This window comes from Bos javanicus, chromosome 19 (genome assembly GCF_032452875.1).
Source record: "Bos javanicus breed banteng chromosome 19, ARS-OSU_banteng_1.0, whole genome shotgun sequence".
NCBI classification, from domain to species: Eukaryota; Metazoa; Chordata; class Mammalia; order Artiodactyla; family Bovidae; genus Bos; species Bos javanicus.
The window spans coordinates 42,868,384-42,885,140 of NC_083886.1; the positions used below are offsets into that span (position 1 = coordinate 42,868,384).

The 16,757-nt window shown below is 42.6% G+C and overlaps 3 protein-coding genes across 3 annotated transcripts; 1 reads left to right on the forward strand and 2 right to left on the reverse strand.

Annotated features, from left to right (window-relative positions):
- Positions 1–773: 773 nt before the first annotated feature.
- Positions 774–2,178, reverse strand: LOC133232406 (keratin-associated protein 9-2-like). Its single transcript, XM_061391764.1, has one exon. It carries the CDS (start codon positions 1,961–1,963, stop codon positions 1,373–1,375), a length of 591 nt encoding a protein of 196 aa, XP_061247748.1. The 5' UTR covers positions 1,964–2,178; the 3' UTR covers positions 774–1,372.
- Positions 2,179–4,620: 2,442 nt separating this feature from the next.
- On the forward strand, positions 4,621–5,924 carry LOC133232404 (keratin-associated protein 9-9-like). The gene has a single exon (XM_061391762.1). The coding sequence runs from the start codon at positions 4,802–4,804 to the stop codon at positions 5,453–5,455; it is 654 nt and encodes a 217-aa protein (XP_061247746.1). The 5' UTR covers positions 4,621–4,801; the 3' UTR covers positions 5,456–5,924.
- Positions 5,925–15,423: 9,499 nt separating this feature from the next.
- Positions 15,424–16,264, reverse strand: LOC133232405 (keratin-associated protein 9-9-like). Its single transcript, XM_061391763.1, has one exon. The coding sequence runs from the start codon at positions 16,262–16,264 to the stop codon at positions 15,611–15,613; it is 654 nt and encodes a 217-aa protein (XP_061247747.1). The 3' UTR covers positions 15,424–15,610.
- Between the last annotated feature and the right edge of the window lie 493 nt (positions 16,265–16,757).

A 16,757-nucleotide genomic window follows, 5' to 3' on the forward strand; every position in this document is an offset into this window, starting at 1 on the left:
ATGGGACCAGATGCCATGATCTTAGTTTTCTGAATGTTGAGTTTTAAGCCAAGAGTATTAAGCCTCTTTCAGTTTCATCCAGAGATGGCCGACCCATGGAAAATTTGAATGGTCTCGTAGATGTGCAGTAAAGAACCAAAAAAGAGATGACAGCACTCGAGATTGATATGTTGTTTCTGAATATGGCACATACTTTGACCTAATGGCCACCCTGTGGTTCCCATATAGGTAGTACCATGTGTATCCACAAAGGTGGTATACATTTTCAGAAAGTGAAGTAGCAGTGAACCCTCTCACTTGAACGCAGGGTGACATATATGGGAATCTGTTCTTCCCCTCCCCATGGATCTACACTCTCTTGGATTGAAGGTTTAAACACTATAAAAGTCACATATTTTAGGAAATATAATCTATGTTTAAACTATCACCTGGTCATTTTGGACTCCTCATATCGATAGACCAGTGGGCAGACAGGAGTTACTAATTGCTGACGGATGAAAATATATCATGAAAAGATATCATGCAAAGATAGAGGGCAGGGAGAAATAGTCTGAACATAATTTCCCTGGAGTGTCTCATGGTGTGTCCAGGCCCAGCAAAAGATAACCACATGAACAATGACAGCAAGTATAGATTGCCAAGGACATAGTCACTGAGTTTCAGACATCTATTAATACTTCCTTGGGATGTAAATGTAAGTGCCCTTGAGCAGGAACAGAAGAGTTCATCCTGGATAAGTCTGTTTATTATTAGGTAAATCACACTACACAATGAAATGGGTTTTTAATAATGAGATAATAATTAGGAAGGGGGTAATATGATGCTCATATTGGATAAGACGTATAATATATAAATTTCTATATGAGGAATGTGGTGCAATAAATCAAACACATGCAGAAGAATTGTGGTACACCATTTATTGAGAAACATACAGGTAAAACTCAAAGTGAGCGTAAAAGGAGAAAGCATGATACAAGAACTATGAGGATAGCAAAAGAGAAAACATGATTATAAAGGTTATGATAGGCTGCAGAAGCCTATAGAAACATTCTGAGAGCTTGTTTTCTTAAGTTACTCAGAAGAACTAGATGGTCAATCCTATTTTCAGAGTCAAAACCAAGACATACTTCCTTATCACAGACGCAGAATGTTGGCACATGGTCCTCTAGACCAGAGGAAGACAATTGGAGGAAGCCCCCTGCACTCTGTCAAGCTAATTCACAAGCTCTTAAGCAAGGAGATGAGTAACTGAAATTCTGGTAGAGCATGTCAGTTGTCAGCAAAGTCTAGGAAGTGACTTTGTTTTGTCCCCAGGTAGCAAGTCAATTAATAGAAGGTGTTGTATAGGGACAGTGGATCCTTGGCAAGGTGATCAGCAGCAGGAAGGCTGGCAGCAGCTGGACACACAGCTAGGGCGGCAGCAGGTGGTCCTACAGCAGGTGGTCTGACAGCACACAGGGTGGCTGCAAGGCTGGCAGCAGCTGGATCCACAGCTCTGGTCTTGGCACCCAGGCAGGCAGCAGCACGTGGGGTGGTAGCAGATTCTGTGGCAGTACACGGGTGCACAGCAAGCTGGCTGACAGCAAGACTGGCTGCAGCTGGACCCACTGAAGGTTTGTCCACAGCTGCTGGACACACAGCAGGTGGGCTGACAGCAGGTGGTCACACAAGTAGGCTTGCGGCAGGTGGTCCTACAGCAGGTGGTTTCACTAGCTTGATAGCAAGTTGGAGGGCAGGAGGGCTGGCAGCAGATGGACTCACAGCAGGTGGGCTGACAGCAGGGTTTGCTGCAACAGCTGGGCTGGCAGCAGGTGGTCACACAGGTAGGTTTGCAGCAGGTGGTCCTGCAGCAGGTGGTTTGACAGCAAGTTGGGGGGCAGCAGGGCTTGCAGCAGCTGGACTCACAGCAAGTGGTCCTGCAGCAGGTGGGCTGACAGCACGGGGAGCAGCACGAGTGGGTCATTGTGTCTGTGATGGAGGGTGGACTCCGGCTCAGAGCTGAGTTTCTCAGATTCTGAGGACTCCTCCTGCTCTGGGGTTTTATATCCTGGACCCCCAATGTTGGGACCAATAAGCAGGACTTTCCTGGTTGTTATTTATGTTCCTGTTGTAGTTTTGGATAATTGTCATGGAGGAAGTTGCTTTCTTAGTGTTTTATCAGAGGCCTCTGTAAATTAGTGTTTGATCTTTTCCTTAATTGGGTCTGGTACTTAAGAATCTTTCCTAGAAATGTAAATGTCAGGAATCATCACCAGCAGCATTTCTGGTCATGTGACATCATCTGGTCATGGGGTACTTCCTGCTGGCTCTGTGAAAGTCAGAATGGTTCTCCTTTCTGAGCTTTGTTCCTTTGGCTCTACTTAGATTGAGACGTGCCTCGAAAGGGTCGGGATGCTGATGCATTCTGTGATGAATGAAGCCTGCTTGAGTTCAAGCCTGATCTCTGACAAAGTCAGAGTTAAGACTTCCACATGTATCTATATATATCTTTATTTGGCAACTAGTTTGAAATGTTTCCCAGTTTTATCAGGGTCATCTGAGTAGAGGATGGTTGCCACATTATTTTTCAAATGAAAATCAGCACCAAAACTGGAAGAGAGGCAAAGCTGAATCCTATTTTCAAACAGCATCCCTTCCTTACTGCTTCATTGCTATTTTCTAGTTAGGTTAATGACCTCTGGTGAGACATCCCAACTTGCATATACTTTCTTCTACAATTTGTGACAAGCAGGTTAGATAGGAGAATAACTAAGGTATGTTTCAATCTGTACATTTACATATTCTGACAAATGTGGAATCTCAGCCACAATTTCTTAAAGCTTTTAGGCGTCATTTTCTCTCTTTCAGATATATATGTTAGAGTATAATTGCCATGTAATGGGAGAACATATAGTCAACAGCAGTAGAAAGGATAAAATGATCATGTAGAAAGGATAAAATGATAATGTAATTCCAATGGCAGAAAAAAGGAAAAAAATTAAAATTTGTATGGAACCACAAAATAGCCAATGCAATATTGATAAAGAAGAACAAAGCTGGAAGCATCATTTTCCTTGATTCCAAACAGTATTACAAAGCTATATTAAACAAAACAGTATGGACTGGAAAAAACCGGCACCTAAATCAATGGAATAGAATAAAGAGGCCAGAAATTAGTCCACACATTATATGGCCTACTAATTTATTACAAAGGGGCCAAGAATATATTAATGCAATAAGGAGATTGCAATCTTTTAAATAAATGCTGGCGGGAAAACTGGGCAGCCATGTGGAAAACAATGAAACTGGACTCAAACTCAAAATGATATTCCTGAGGGGTATCTTCCCATTTATGACAATATAAGAACATTAAGCTAAATGAAAAAAGTTAGAGAGAGACAAATACCATGTGATTTCACTCATATATGGAATCTTAAAAATTTTTTTTCTAAAACTGAGCTCATAGACAGAACAGATCAATGGTAGCCAGAGGTGGGAGGTGGGGTGGGTGAAACAGGTAAACGGGATCACAAGGTACAGGCTTCCAGTTATAAAATAAATGCCTGGGGAATGTAATGCACAGCATAATGACCATAGTTAATAATACTGAAACCTTTGAGGTGGCTAGAAAAGTGGATTTTAAAAGCTCTCATGCAAGAAAAAAGACTTTGTAACTATCAATTGTGACAGATGATAACATTAACTAGACTTACTGCAGTGATAACTTTGCAACATCTACAAATATCAAATTATTATGTTAGACACCTATAAACAATATAACGTCGTGTCAACTAAAGCTCAATTTAAAACACACAAACAAGGATTGATACATACCAGTAGAGTTCAGAAGTCGCATATCAGGAGAGTACATGACACTACTGCAGTGAAATATTGAAACATTTTCATTGTTTCTACCGCTGTTGATTATATGCTTTCCCTATGACATGGCAATTACACTCTTACATATGTACCTAAAAGAGAGGGCAGAAAAACTCTAAGAAATTATGGCATACACATTTATCATTTATGGAAATATATAAATCTATAACTGTATCATCCTATCTACCTATTTGTCACAAATTATAAAAGAAAGTATGTGAAAGTTGCGATGTCTCACCAGAGGTGATTGATCCAGCTAAAAATAGTTATGGGACATTAATAAATTGAGGTTGTCTGAAAACAGGGTACAGCTTTTGCCTCTATTCCAGCTTTGGTGCTGAATTGCTAGTGAAGAACAATGTGCCAACATCTTCTACCTAAATGTACCTAATAAAGCTGGGAAATATTTTAGGTCAGTCACTACTGATTTGAAAGACATGTACACAGATACACGTGATCGTCTTGAATCTCAGACTTTGTCCGAGATCAGACTTAGACTTTAGCAGGCTTCATTCATCACAGAATGCATCAGCATCCAGCAAGTCTCAACCTAAGCATAGTCAAAGGCACACAGAAAAGGTGACTGTTCTGACCCTGGCCAAGGCAGGAAGAACTATCCCATGACCTGATGATGTCACATGACCAGAGATGCTGCTGGGATGATTCCTTATTCTTTTTCACTTCTGGAAAAGGTTCTTAAGTACTAGTCCTAATTAAAGAGAAGATCAAACACTAATTTACAGAGGCCTCAAAACACTAAAGAAATTATTTCCTCTTGGATAATTTCCCACTGACTACAAATACAACATACACAACAAGGAAAGTCTTGCTTATTGGTCCCAAGATTGGAGGTCCAGTGTATAAAAAGCCCCAGAGCAGAAGTAGTCTTCAGAATCTGAGAAACTCACTTCTGAACAGGAGTCCATACTCGACCACTGACAAAATGACTCACTCCTGCTGCTCCCTGTGCTGCCAGCCCACCTGCTGTGAGTCCAGCTGCTGTCGGCCTTGCTGCCCCCCAACTTGCTACCAGACTAGTGAAAACACCTGCTGTAGGACCACCTGCTGCAAACCTACCTGTGTGACCACCTGCTGTCAGCCCAACTGTGGTGGCTCCAGCTGCTGCCAGCCTTGCTGCCTCCCTATCCGCTGTCAGACCACCTGCTGCAGGACCACCTGCCTCAAGCCTATTTGTGTGACCACCTGCTGCCAGCCCACCTGCTGTGAGTCCAGCTGCTGTCAGCCCTCCTGCCCCCAAACTTGCTGTCAAATCACTGAAACCACCTGCTGCAAACCTACCTGTGTGACCAGCTGCTGTCAGCCCACCTGCTGTGCATCCAGCAGCGCTGGACAAACCTGCGGTGGTTCTAACTGCTGTCAGCCTTGCTGCCAGCCAGCCTCCTGTGCACCTGTGTACTGCCACAGAACCTGCTACCACCCCACGTGCCTCTGCCTGCCTGGGTGCCGAGACCAGAGCTGTGGATCCAGCTGCTGCCAGCCTTGCAGCCGCCCTGTCTGCTGTCAGACCACCTGCTGTAGGACCACCTGCTGCCGCCCCAGCTGTGTGTCCAGCTGCTGCCAGCCTTCCTGCTGCTGATCACCTTGCCAAGGATCCACTGTCCCTATACAACACCTTCTATTAATTGACTTGCTACCTGGGGACAAAACAAAGTCACTTCCTAGACTTTGCTGACAACTGACATGCTCTACCAGAATTTCAGTCACTCATCTCCTTGCTTAAGAGCTTGTGAATTAGGTTGATGGAGTGCACGGGCTTCCTCCAATTGTCTTCCTGGTGTAGGAGAACCATGTGCCAACATTCTGCATCTGTGATAAGGAAGTATGTCTTGGTTTTGACTCTGAAAATAGGATTGACCATCTAGTTCTTCTGAGTAACTTAAGAAAACAAGCTCTCAGAATGTTTCTATAGGTTTTTACAGCCTATCATAATCTTTATAATCATGTTTTCTCTTTTGCTATCCTCATAGTTCTTGTATCATGCTTTCTCCTTTTATGATCACTGTGAGTTTTACCTGTATGTTTCTCAATAAATGGTGTATCACAATTCTTCTGTATGTGTTTGATTTATTTCATCACATTCCTCATATAGAAATTTATATATGTCTTATCCAATATGAGCATCATATTACCCCCTTCCTAATTATTATCTCATTACTAAAAACCCATTTCATTGTGTAGTGTGATTTATCTAATAATAAACACACACATCCAGGATGAAGTTTTCTGTTCCTGCTCAAGGGCACTTACATATACCTCCCAAGGAAGTATTAATAGATGTCTGAACCTCAGTGACTATGTCCTTGGCAAGCTATACTTGCTGTCATTGTTCATGTGGTTATCTATTGCTGGGCCTGGACACACCATGAGATACTCCAAGGAAATTTTCTTCTCACTATTTCTCGCTGCCCTCAATCTTTTCATGATAATTATCCCTCAGCAACTAGTAACTCCTCTCTCTGCCCACTGGTCTATCTAGATGAGGAGTCCAAAATGACCAGGTGACAATTTAAACATAGACTATATTCCCTAAAAAATGTGACTTTTATACTATTAAAACCTTCAATCCAGGAGAGTGTAGATCCATTGGGAGGGGAAGAACAGATTCCCATATATGTCACCCTGAGTTAAAGTGAGAGGGCTCACTGCTACTTCCCTTTCTGAAACCATGTATACTACCTTTGTGGATACACATGGTACTACCGATATGGGATCCACAGAGTGGCCATTAGGTCAAAGTATGTGCCATATTCAGAAACAACATATCAATCTTGTGTGGTGTCGTCTCTAAGTTGGTTCTTACTGCACATCTACAAGACCATTTTAATTTTCCATGGGTCAGCCATCTCTTGATGAAACTGAAAGAGGCTTAATACTCTTGGCTTAAAACTCAACATCCAGAAAACTAAGATAATGGCATCTGGTCCCATCACTTCATGCAAATAGATGCGGAAACCATGGAAACATTGAGACTATTTTGGGGGGGGGCTCCAAAATCACCACAGATGGTGACAGCAGCCATGAAATTAAAAGATGCTTGCTCTTGAAAGAAAAGTTATGACCAACCTAGACAGCCTATTAAAAAGCAGAGAATTACTTTGCCTACAAAGGTCCATCTAGTCAAAGCTATGGTTTTTCCAGTAGTCATGGATAGATGTGAGAGTCGGACTATAAAGAAAGCTGAGCACCGAAGAATGGATGCTTTTGAACTGTGGTGTTGGAGAAGACTCCTGAGAGTCCCTTGGACTGCAAGGAGATCCAACCAATCCATCCTAAAGGAAATCAGTCCTGACTATTCATTGAAAGGACTGATGCTGAAGCTGAAACTCCAATACTTTGGCCACCTGATGTGAAGAACTGACTCTTTTGAAAAGACCCTGAAGCTGGGAAAGATTAAAGGCAGGAGAAGGGGATGACAGAAGATTTGATCATTGGATGGCATCACCTACTCAATGGACATGAGTTTGAGTAAGCTCCAGGAGTTGGTGATGGACAGGGAAGCCTGGTGTGCTGCAGTCCATGGGGTCACAAAGAGTTGAACATGACTGAGTGACGGAATTGAACTGAACAAGACGATTCTAATTTTCCATGGGTCAGCCATCTCTGTCATGTGATGTATGGTAGAACAAGTAGATCCTATGTTCATTTGCCTCCTGTTGATCTTGTTCATCAAAAAGTGGGTTTGTGGCTCCAAAGTTTTACTATTCAGAATCCTATGACAATATTACTATAAGCTGGTGGATAGCACTGCTGATAAGGACAACAAATCCATGTTTACAACATGGAATCGTAGTAAAGAAGAATTGCTGTCTTTTCCACACACATGTAATCTAAGAGGAAAACTAGCTTGCCTTGAAGTTAGATGGCTAGGTTTCCTGAGGGATATTATTCTCTGCTTCTGACTAACAGCATATACAGCAGGGCCAGCCACGGTCAGAGTGAGCTTGTGCTGTTGGTCCACACAAATCTTCCATGCCTGCCACCATGGATACTCCGTTCATGCTCCCTTGTATAAGTATCGATGCACCTGAAGATAGAGATGGAATAAGAGAGCCCAAACTTGTAGCTGTCCAGTGTCTCCTTTGTGGTAAACACCCAGAAGGTCATTGATGTGAGACACAAGCGGGAAATACTTTCTGCCCTCACACCTACCTCCATCTAAATAATTCTCCAAATCCCTTTACTTTCCACTCTTGCTCCTCCCTTGGCTCAATCCATATAGTCAGTCCTTTTACCTCATGCAAATAGGGAAAGAACTTCATTTCCTCAGGGCATAATTTCTCAAAAAAAAAAATATATATATACATATATAATGGACATGTGTACAGACTCACTGTTCACTGTGAGTATTTTCTCTGTCCACTGCCCTTGCACAGCAGAAGTGTTATCTGTCATAATCAAAATTCTCCATTTGGCTTCAAAGCTTCTACTGAAGTTAACAGTTGATGAAATTTAAGATATTGAATGCTTATATATTATGATCAGTTTGATTTTGTAGGAATCAAATGGAATTGGGTTGGTAATTATTTTCAATATTATTTTTAATTGAAGGATAGTTACAATATTGCAATGGTTCCACCATGCATCAACATGAATCAGCCATAGGTATATATATGAAGGAGGAAAGAGACAGAACAGGCTCCATCTTGAAAGCAGGACTCCATCTTGGTCCGGACTCTGGACTTTGAGCTGTATGCCCAGTATCTATAGAAACGACATACCAAGTGGAAAACCAGACCCCCTGGATTGAACAGCCCCAGGGCTCGTACCTAGACTCTCCATCACCTAAAAGAATACTCTAATTGTCTGTGCAACCAAATAGAATCATAAATTCTATTATGTGTATTCAGGTATGACCACAGGTCTGTTGATAATTGTCCACTGCTAACTACCTGGGCTTAAGGCATATGAATCACAAGTTAACTTTGATTGTGTCTTTCTTTTCCTTTGTTCAGACTAGTTTCAGAGAATTTCGGGAGGTTGGTTTGGGCAAGAACACTTAGGGTATGTATGGTTTTCACAAAAACTGGTCGGGGTCCTTGGCTAAGAGGAGACTCTACTTGGGCCCGCTGGTGTAATAAACTGCACTCCACTACCTGCATTGTCCTTCTGACTGAGTATGTTTCCCGGAACGCGTGGCTACAACACATACATCCCTTCCTCCTAAACCACCTTCCCACCTCCTTCTCCATCTCACCCTCTAGGTCAGCACAGAGCACCAGCTTTGGGTTCTGCATCACACTACAAACCTACACTGGCTATCCACTTATGGCCTCCCTGGTGGCTCCGATGGTAAAGAATCTGCCTGCAATGCAGGAGACCTGGGTTCAAACCCAGGGTAGGAAGATTCCCCTGAAAAGGGAATGGCTCCAGTGTTCTTGCCTGGACAATTCCATGAACAGAAGAGCCTGGAGGGCTACAGTTCATGGAGTCTCAAAGAGTCAGACATGGCTGAGTGATGAACACACACATACAAACACATATACACATGTCCACGTCATATATGGTAATGTATATGTTTCGATGCTATTTTCTCAAGTCATGCCACCCTCTCCCTCCTGCACTGTGACCATACATCTGGTCTTTATGTCTGTATCTCCTTTGCTGCCCTGCAAATAGGATCATCAGTACCATCTTTCTAGATTCTATAGATATGTGTTAATTGGCGAATTTGTCTTTCTCTTTGTGACTTTCTTCATTCGTATAACAGGCTCTAAGTTCATCCACTGCATTAGGATTGATTCAAATGTGTTCCTTTCTATAGCTGAGTAATATTTCATTGTGTATGGAATGCACACAATTGTCTACCACAATGTCTTTATCCATTCATCTGTTGATAGACAGCTAGGTTGCTTCCATGTCCTTGCAATTGTAAATTAGTGCTGCAATGAACATCGGGGCAGATGTGTATTTTTCAATTAAAGTTTCCTGAGGGCATATGCCCAAGCAGCTCAATACCAAAAAAACAAACAACCCAATCAAAAAGTGGCCAGAAGAACTAAACAAGTGCAAGGTTGTTGCTAAACCATAAAAGACGACAGGATTCTTGGCCTCTGGAGAAGAATTCAATCCAGGGCTAGTGACGAGCTTCTGAGCTTTGATTGCTCAGACCTTTTGTGTAATAAAGTTTTGTTAACGTATAAACGAGATAGAGAAAGCTTCTGACATAGACATCAGAAAGGGGCGGAGAGAATGCCCCACTGCTAGTCTTTAGCCGGATGTTATATAGCTACCAAGCTAAGCTAAGTCGCTTCAGTCGTGTCCGACTCTGTGCGACCCCAGAGATGGCAGCCCACCAAGCTCCCCCGTCCCTGGGATTCTCCAGGCAAGAACACTGGAGTGGGCTGCCATTTCCTCCTCCAATGCATGAAAGTGAAAAGTGAAAGTGAAGTCACTCAGTCATGTCCGACTCTTCACGACCCCATGGACTGCAGCCCACCAGGCTCCTCCGTCCATGGGATTTTCCAGGCAAGAGTACTGGAGTAGGGTGCCATTGCCTTCTCCATATATAGCTACTAGCAGTCTGCTAATCAGAGAAAGGAAATTTCTCAAAACTCAGAGAATGGCACCAGGCCCCTCACCCACAACATGCATTTTGAGATAACATTGGCAGCAGCTGAGTCATCCCGGGCCATAAAACGATTGACATGAATCCTGAAGACAGGCAGTTTACCAAGCAAATATATAATTTCATTAACGTAGATTAGGAGAACACTGTATAAGTACAACACACTCGTTTGTCAAGTGGGTTCTGAGTCTTGGTGGAACCGACTTGAAGACAGTCCAGGGTCCATACATAGCACATTAACACAGCTTAAGACAAACATTTCCATAGAAAACGCACTGATTAGCTCAAGGTCTGAGAACAGTTACGTTCAGGTGGAATCAGGGGCCTTCATGGCAACACAGGATTTTAAGAGAAACCTCTTTTTACATTTGTATAGAGAAGGGGAAAAAAATCTTAACACTTGTCATTTGTTTCCTCCTGCCACTTAAGAGAGAGAGAAAAAATGTCTGACACTTGCAGCTTACTTCCTCCATTTGGAGACCCCTGGCCTTCCTGCCTGTTACCCTCTCACAAGCATTTCGCCAAAGAAGACATAAAGATGGCTAATAAACACATGAAAAGATGCTCACCATCATTCTTTATTAGAGAAATGCAAATTAAAACTACAATGAGGTATCATCTCACACCAACCAAAATGGCCATCATCAAAAAGTCTACAAACCACAAATGGGCTGGCAGTTATTACTCATGTATTCTTTAATCATTGAGGGTAGCACTAAACTCTGCTGTTCTCTACAGATATGCTACAGGTTCTTATTAATTCTATGACTTGGAAGTTAAATAATTTATAAATTTGAGAATGGTTTATGTTAAGTCAGGCATACAGACTTAAATAAAGTAGATAAAATCTTACATTACCATGGAACAAGTAAGAGAAACAATGATTCTCTACTAATAATGGTGATGAATCAATTTGTTTTGAGATATCCCTGAAAATATAAGAATTGTTGGTTTTGCAAAAGGTGTCTACTTGCAGACTGACTGACCCAGTGAGAGACAGAAAGAGAAAGAAAATACTTCTAATCTATGGGTAGACATACTACATAGAAAGAGAGTAGTAGGAAAATAGATATAAACAATTCTTGAGGTGACTTATGTATATATTCCCCTAATCAAGTGTTAATGAGTAGCAGAACAGGAATTTGAACTCTCTTCCATATGATATTAATTCCCATAACAGAGCTATTTTCTTTTTCCACCATGGAGAATTTATGGTTGAAGATAAGATAAACAGAAGCACAAATCTATGAGGGAACTTAGTACAGAAAGTGGATAGTGTACACTAGAAGCATCTTACAAAGGCACAAAATAAAAGTCAAAAGAATGATCATGTACATCTATTTGTTTCAATGATATTTCATTCGACTAAACTAGAATCTGGTAACGTCTAGACTATTTACGGAAACTACCCTGACTTAACCTTAACAATACATATATGATTGAAAATGTCAGTGATAGAGGTCGTGGGGAAAAATGAGAATCTTCAGGTTCTGTAGTCAGTAGGCAAATACTGGGCATACAGAAAAGCACATCCCAAGAGGTGGGAGAGTGAGCACATGCCAGGGATAAGGGAGAAATCACTGTGATTTTGCAGTACAGGCATCTTCTCCTGGGAAGAGTAACAGCTCAGCAACGCCATTCTGTCTAACAAGTGATCCCAGTGAGCAAAAGATTCAGGAGACTGGATTGGGGGAAGGAGAAATGCTAAAGTAATCAATTTCTTTTTATGAGAGATGCTTGAACATGGAATGGGTTACCACGGCAGTAGGAAGTCACACCACTGGAAGTATGGAAGCATCAACTAAACACCCAAACAGTTGGAATATTGTATCTTTGTTTGTAGCCTCTGTGAGTGAATTCTATCAGGGGACTGTAAGTTCAGTTCAGTTCAGTCACTCAGTCGTGTCCGACTCCTTGCGACCCCATGAATCGGAGCACGCCATACCTCCCTGTCCATCACCAACACCCGGAGTTCACTCAAACTCACGTCCATCGAGTCAGTGATGCCATCCAGCCATCTCATCCTCTGGCGTCCTCTTCTCCTCCTGCCCCCAATCCCTCCCAGCATCAGAGTCTTTTCCAATGAGTCAACTCTTCACATGAGGTGGCCAAAGTACTGGAGTTTCAGCTTCAGCATCATTCCTTCCAAAGAAAGCCCAGGGCTGATCTCCTTCAGAATGGACTGGTTGGATCTCCTTGTAGCCCAAGGGACTCTCAAGAGTCTTCTCCAACACCACAGTTCAAAAGCATCAATTGTTCGACGCTCAGCCTTCTTCACAGTCCAACTCTCACATCCATACATGACCACTGGAAAAACCATAGCCTTGACTAGATGGACTTTTGTTGGCAAAGGAATGTCTGTGCTTTTCAATATGCTATCTAGGTTTGTCATAACTTTCCTTCCAAGGAGTAAGCGTCTTTTAATTTCATGGCTGCAGTCACCATCTGTAGTGATTTTGGAGCCCAGAAAAATAAAGTCTGACACTGTTTCCACTGTTTCCCCATCTATTTCCCATGAAATAGTGGGCCTGGATGCCATGATCTTCATTTTTTGAATGTTGAGCTTGAAGCCAACTTTTTCACTCTCCTCTTTCACTTTCATCAAGAGGCTTTTTAGTTCCTCTTCACTTTCTGCCATAAGGGTGGTGTCATCTGCATATCTGAGGTTATTGATATTTCTCCCAGCAATCTTGATTCCAACTTGTGTTTCTTCCAGTCCAGCATTTCTCATGATGTACTCTGCATATAAGTTAAATAAACACGGTGACAATATACAGCCTTGACGAACTCCTTTTCCTATTTGGAACCAGTCTGTTGTTCATGTCCAGTTCTAACTGTTGCTTCCTGACCTGCATACAGATTTCTCAAGAGGCAGGTCAGGTGGTCTGGTATTCCCATCTCTTTCAGAATTTTCCACAGTTTATTGTGATCCACACAGTCAAAGGCTTTGGCATAGTCAATAAAGCAGAAAGACATGTTTTTCTGGAACTCTCTTGCTTTTTCCATGATCCAGCGGATGTTGGCAATTTGATCTCTGGTTCCTCTGCCTTTTCTAAAACCAGCTTGAACATCAGGAAGTTCACCGTTCACATATTGTTGAAGCCTGGCTTGGAGAATTTTGAGCATTACTTTACTAGCATGTGAGATGAGTGCAATCGTGCGGTAGTTTGAGCGTTCTTTGACATTGCCTTTCTTTGGGATTGGAATGAAAACTGACTTTTTCCGGTCCTGTGGCCACTGCTGAGTTTTCCAAATTTGCTGGCATATTGAGTGCAGCACTTTCACAGCATCATCTTTCAGGATTTGGAATAGCTCAACTGGAATTCCATCACCTCCACTAGCTTTGTTCATAGTGATGCTTTCTAAGGCCCACTTGACTTCACATTCCAGGATGTTTGGCTCTAGGTCAGTGATCACACCATCTTGATTATCTGGGTCATGAAGATCTTTTTTGTACAGTTCTTCTGTGTATTCTTGCCATCTCTTCTTAGTATCTTCTGCTTCCGTTAGGTCCCTACCATTTCTGTCCTTTATCGAGCCCATCTTTGCATGAAATGTTCCTTTGGTATCTCTGATTTTCTTGAAGAGATTCCTAGTCTTTCCCATTCTGTTGTTTTCCTCTATTTCTTTGCATTGATCGCTGAAGAAGGCTTTCTTATCTCTCCTTGCTATTCTTTGGAACTCTGCATTCAGGTGTTTATATTTTTCCTTTTCTCCTTTGCTTTTCGCTTCTCTTCTTTTCACAGCTATTTGTAAGGTCTCCCCAGACAGCCATTTTGCTTTTTTGCATTTCTTTTCTATGGGAATGGTCTTGATCCCTGTCTCCTGTACAATATCATGAACCTCATTCCGTAGTTCATCAGGCAGTCTATCTATCAGATCTAGGCCCTTAAATCTATTTCTCATTTCCACTGTATAATCATAAGGGATTTGATTTAGGTCATACCTGAATGGTCTAGTGGTTTTCCCTACTTTCTTCAATTTAGGTCTGAATTTGGCAATAAGGAGTTCATGGTCTGAGCCACAGTCAGCTCCTGGTCTTGTTTTTGTTGACTGTATAGAGCTTCTCTATCTTTGGCTGCAAAGAATATAATCAATCTGATTTCGGTGTTGACCATCTGGTGATGTCCATGTATAGAGTCTTCTCTTGTGTTGTTGGAAGAGGGTGTTTGTTATTACCAGTGCATTTTCTTGGCAAAACTCTATTAGTCTTTGCCCTGCTTCATTCCGTATTCCAAGGCCAAATTTGCCTGTTACTCCAGGTGTTTCTTGACTTCCTACTTTTGCATTCCAGTCCCCTATAATGAAAAGGACATCTTTTGGGGGTGTTAGTTCTAAAAGGTCTTGTAGGTCTTCATAGAACCATTCAACTTCAGCTTCTTCAGCATTACTGGTTGGGGCATAGACTTGGATTACAGTGATATTGAATGTTTGCCTTGGAAACGAACAGATTCAGACATCTATTAATAGTTCCTTGGAATGTAAATATACCTGCCCTTGAGCAGGAACAGAAGACTTCATCCTGGATGAGTCTGTTTATTATTAGGTAAATCACACTACACAATGAAATGGGTTTTTAATAATGAGATAATAATTAGGAAGGGGGCTAATATGATGCTCATAATGGGTAAGACATATAATATATAAATTTCTATATGAGGAATGTGGTGCAATAAATCAAACACATACTGAAGAATTGTGGTACACCATTTATTGAGAAACATACAGAAAAACTCAAAGTGACCGTAAAAGGAGAAAGCATGATAAAACAACTATGAGGATAGCAAAAGAGAACATATGATTATAAAGATTATGATAGGCTATAGAAACCCACAGAAACATTCTGAGAGCTTGTTTTCTTAAGTTACTCAGAAGAACTAGATGGTCAATCCTATTTTCAGAGTTAAAACCAAGACATACTTCCTTATCACAGATGCAGAAAGTTGGCACATGGTCCTCCTACACCAGAGGAAGACAATTGGAGGAAGCCCCCTGCACTCCGTCAACCTAATTCACAAGCTCTTAAGCAAGGAGATGAGTAACTGAAATTCTGGTAGAGCATGTCAGTCGTCAGCAAAGTCTAGGAAGTGACTTTGTTTTGTCCCCAGGTAGCAAGTCAATTAATAGAAGGTGTTGTATAGGGACAGTGGATCCTTGGCAAGGTGATCAGCAGCAGGAAGGCTGGCAGCAGCTGGACACACAGCTAGGGCGGCAGCAGGTGGTCCTACAGCAGGTGGTCTGACAGCAGACAGGGCGGCTGCAAGGCTGGCAGCAGCTGGATCCACAGCTCTGGTCTTGGCACCCAGGCAGGCAGAGGCACGTGGGGTGGTAGCAGGTCCTATGGCAGTACACGGGTGCACAGGAGGCTGGCTGGCAGCAAGGCTGACAGCAGTTAGAACCACCGCAGGTTTGTCCAGCGCTGATGGACCCACAGCAGGTGGGCTGACAGCAGCTGGTCACACAGGTAGGTTTGCAGCAGGTGGTTTCAGTGATTTGACAGCAAGTTTGGGGGCAGGAGGACTGACAGCAGCTGGACTCACAGCAGGTGGGCTGGCAGCAGGTGGTCACACAAATAGGCTTGAGGCAGGTGGTCCTGCAGCAGGTGGTCTGACAGCGGATAGGGAGGCAGCAAGGCTGGCAGCAGCTGGACCCACCACAGTTGTGCTGACAGCAGGTGGTCACACAGGTAGGTTTGCAGCAGGTGGTCCTACAGCAGGTGTTTTCACTAGTCTGGTAGCAAGTTGGGGGGCAGCAAGGCCGACAGCAGCTGGACTCACAGCAGGTGGGCTGGCAGCACGGGGAGCAGCAGGAGTGAGTCATTTTGTCAGTGGTGGAGTGTGGACTCTTGTTCAGAAGTGAGTTTCTCAGATTCTGATGACTACTTCTGCTCTGGGGCTTTTTATACACTGGATCCCCAAAGTTGGGACCAATAAGCAAGACTTTCCTTGTTGTGTATGTTGTTTTTGTAGTCAGTGGGAAATTATCCAAGAGGAAATGATTTCTTTAGTGTTTTGAGGCCTCTGTAAATTAGTGTTTGATCTTCTCTCTAATTAGGACTAGTACTTAAGAACCTTTTCCAGAAGTGAAAAAGAATAAGGAATCATCCCAGCAGCATCTCTGGTCATGTGACATCATCAGGTCATGGGATAGTTCTTCCTGCCTTGGCCAGGGTCAGAACAGTCACCTTTTCTGTGTGCCTTTGACTATGCTTAGGTTGAGACTTGCTGGATGCTGATGCATTCTGTGATGAATGAAGCCTGCTAAAGTCTAAGTCTGATCTCGGACAAAGTCTGAGATTCAAGACGATCACGTG

Coding starts and splice junctions, on each gene's coding strand:
- LOC133232406 (XM_061391764.1), bottom strand. CDS start 1,963: ATGACCCACTCGTGCTGCTCCCCGTGCTGTCAGCCCACCTGCTGCAGG.
- LOC133232404 (XM_061391762.1), top strand. CDS start 4,802: ATGACTCACTCCTGCTGCTCCCTGTGCTGCCAGCCCACCTGCTGTGAG.
- LOC133232405 (XM_061391763.1), bottom strand. CDS start 16,264: ATGACTCACTCCTGCTGCTCCCCGTGCTGCCAGCCCACCTGCTGTGAG.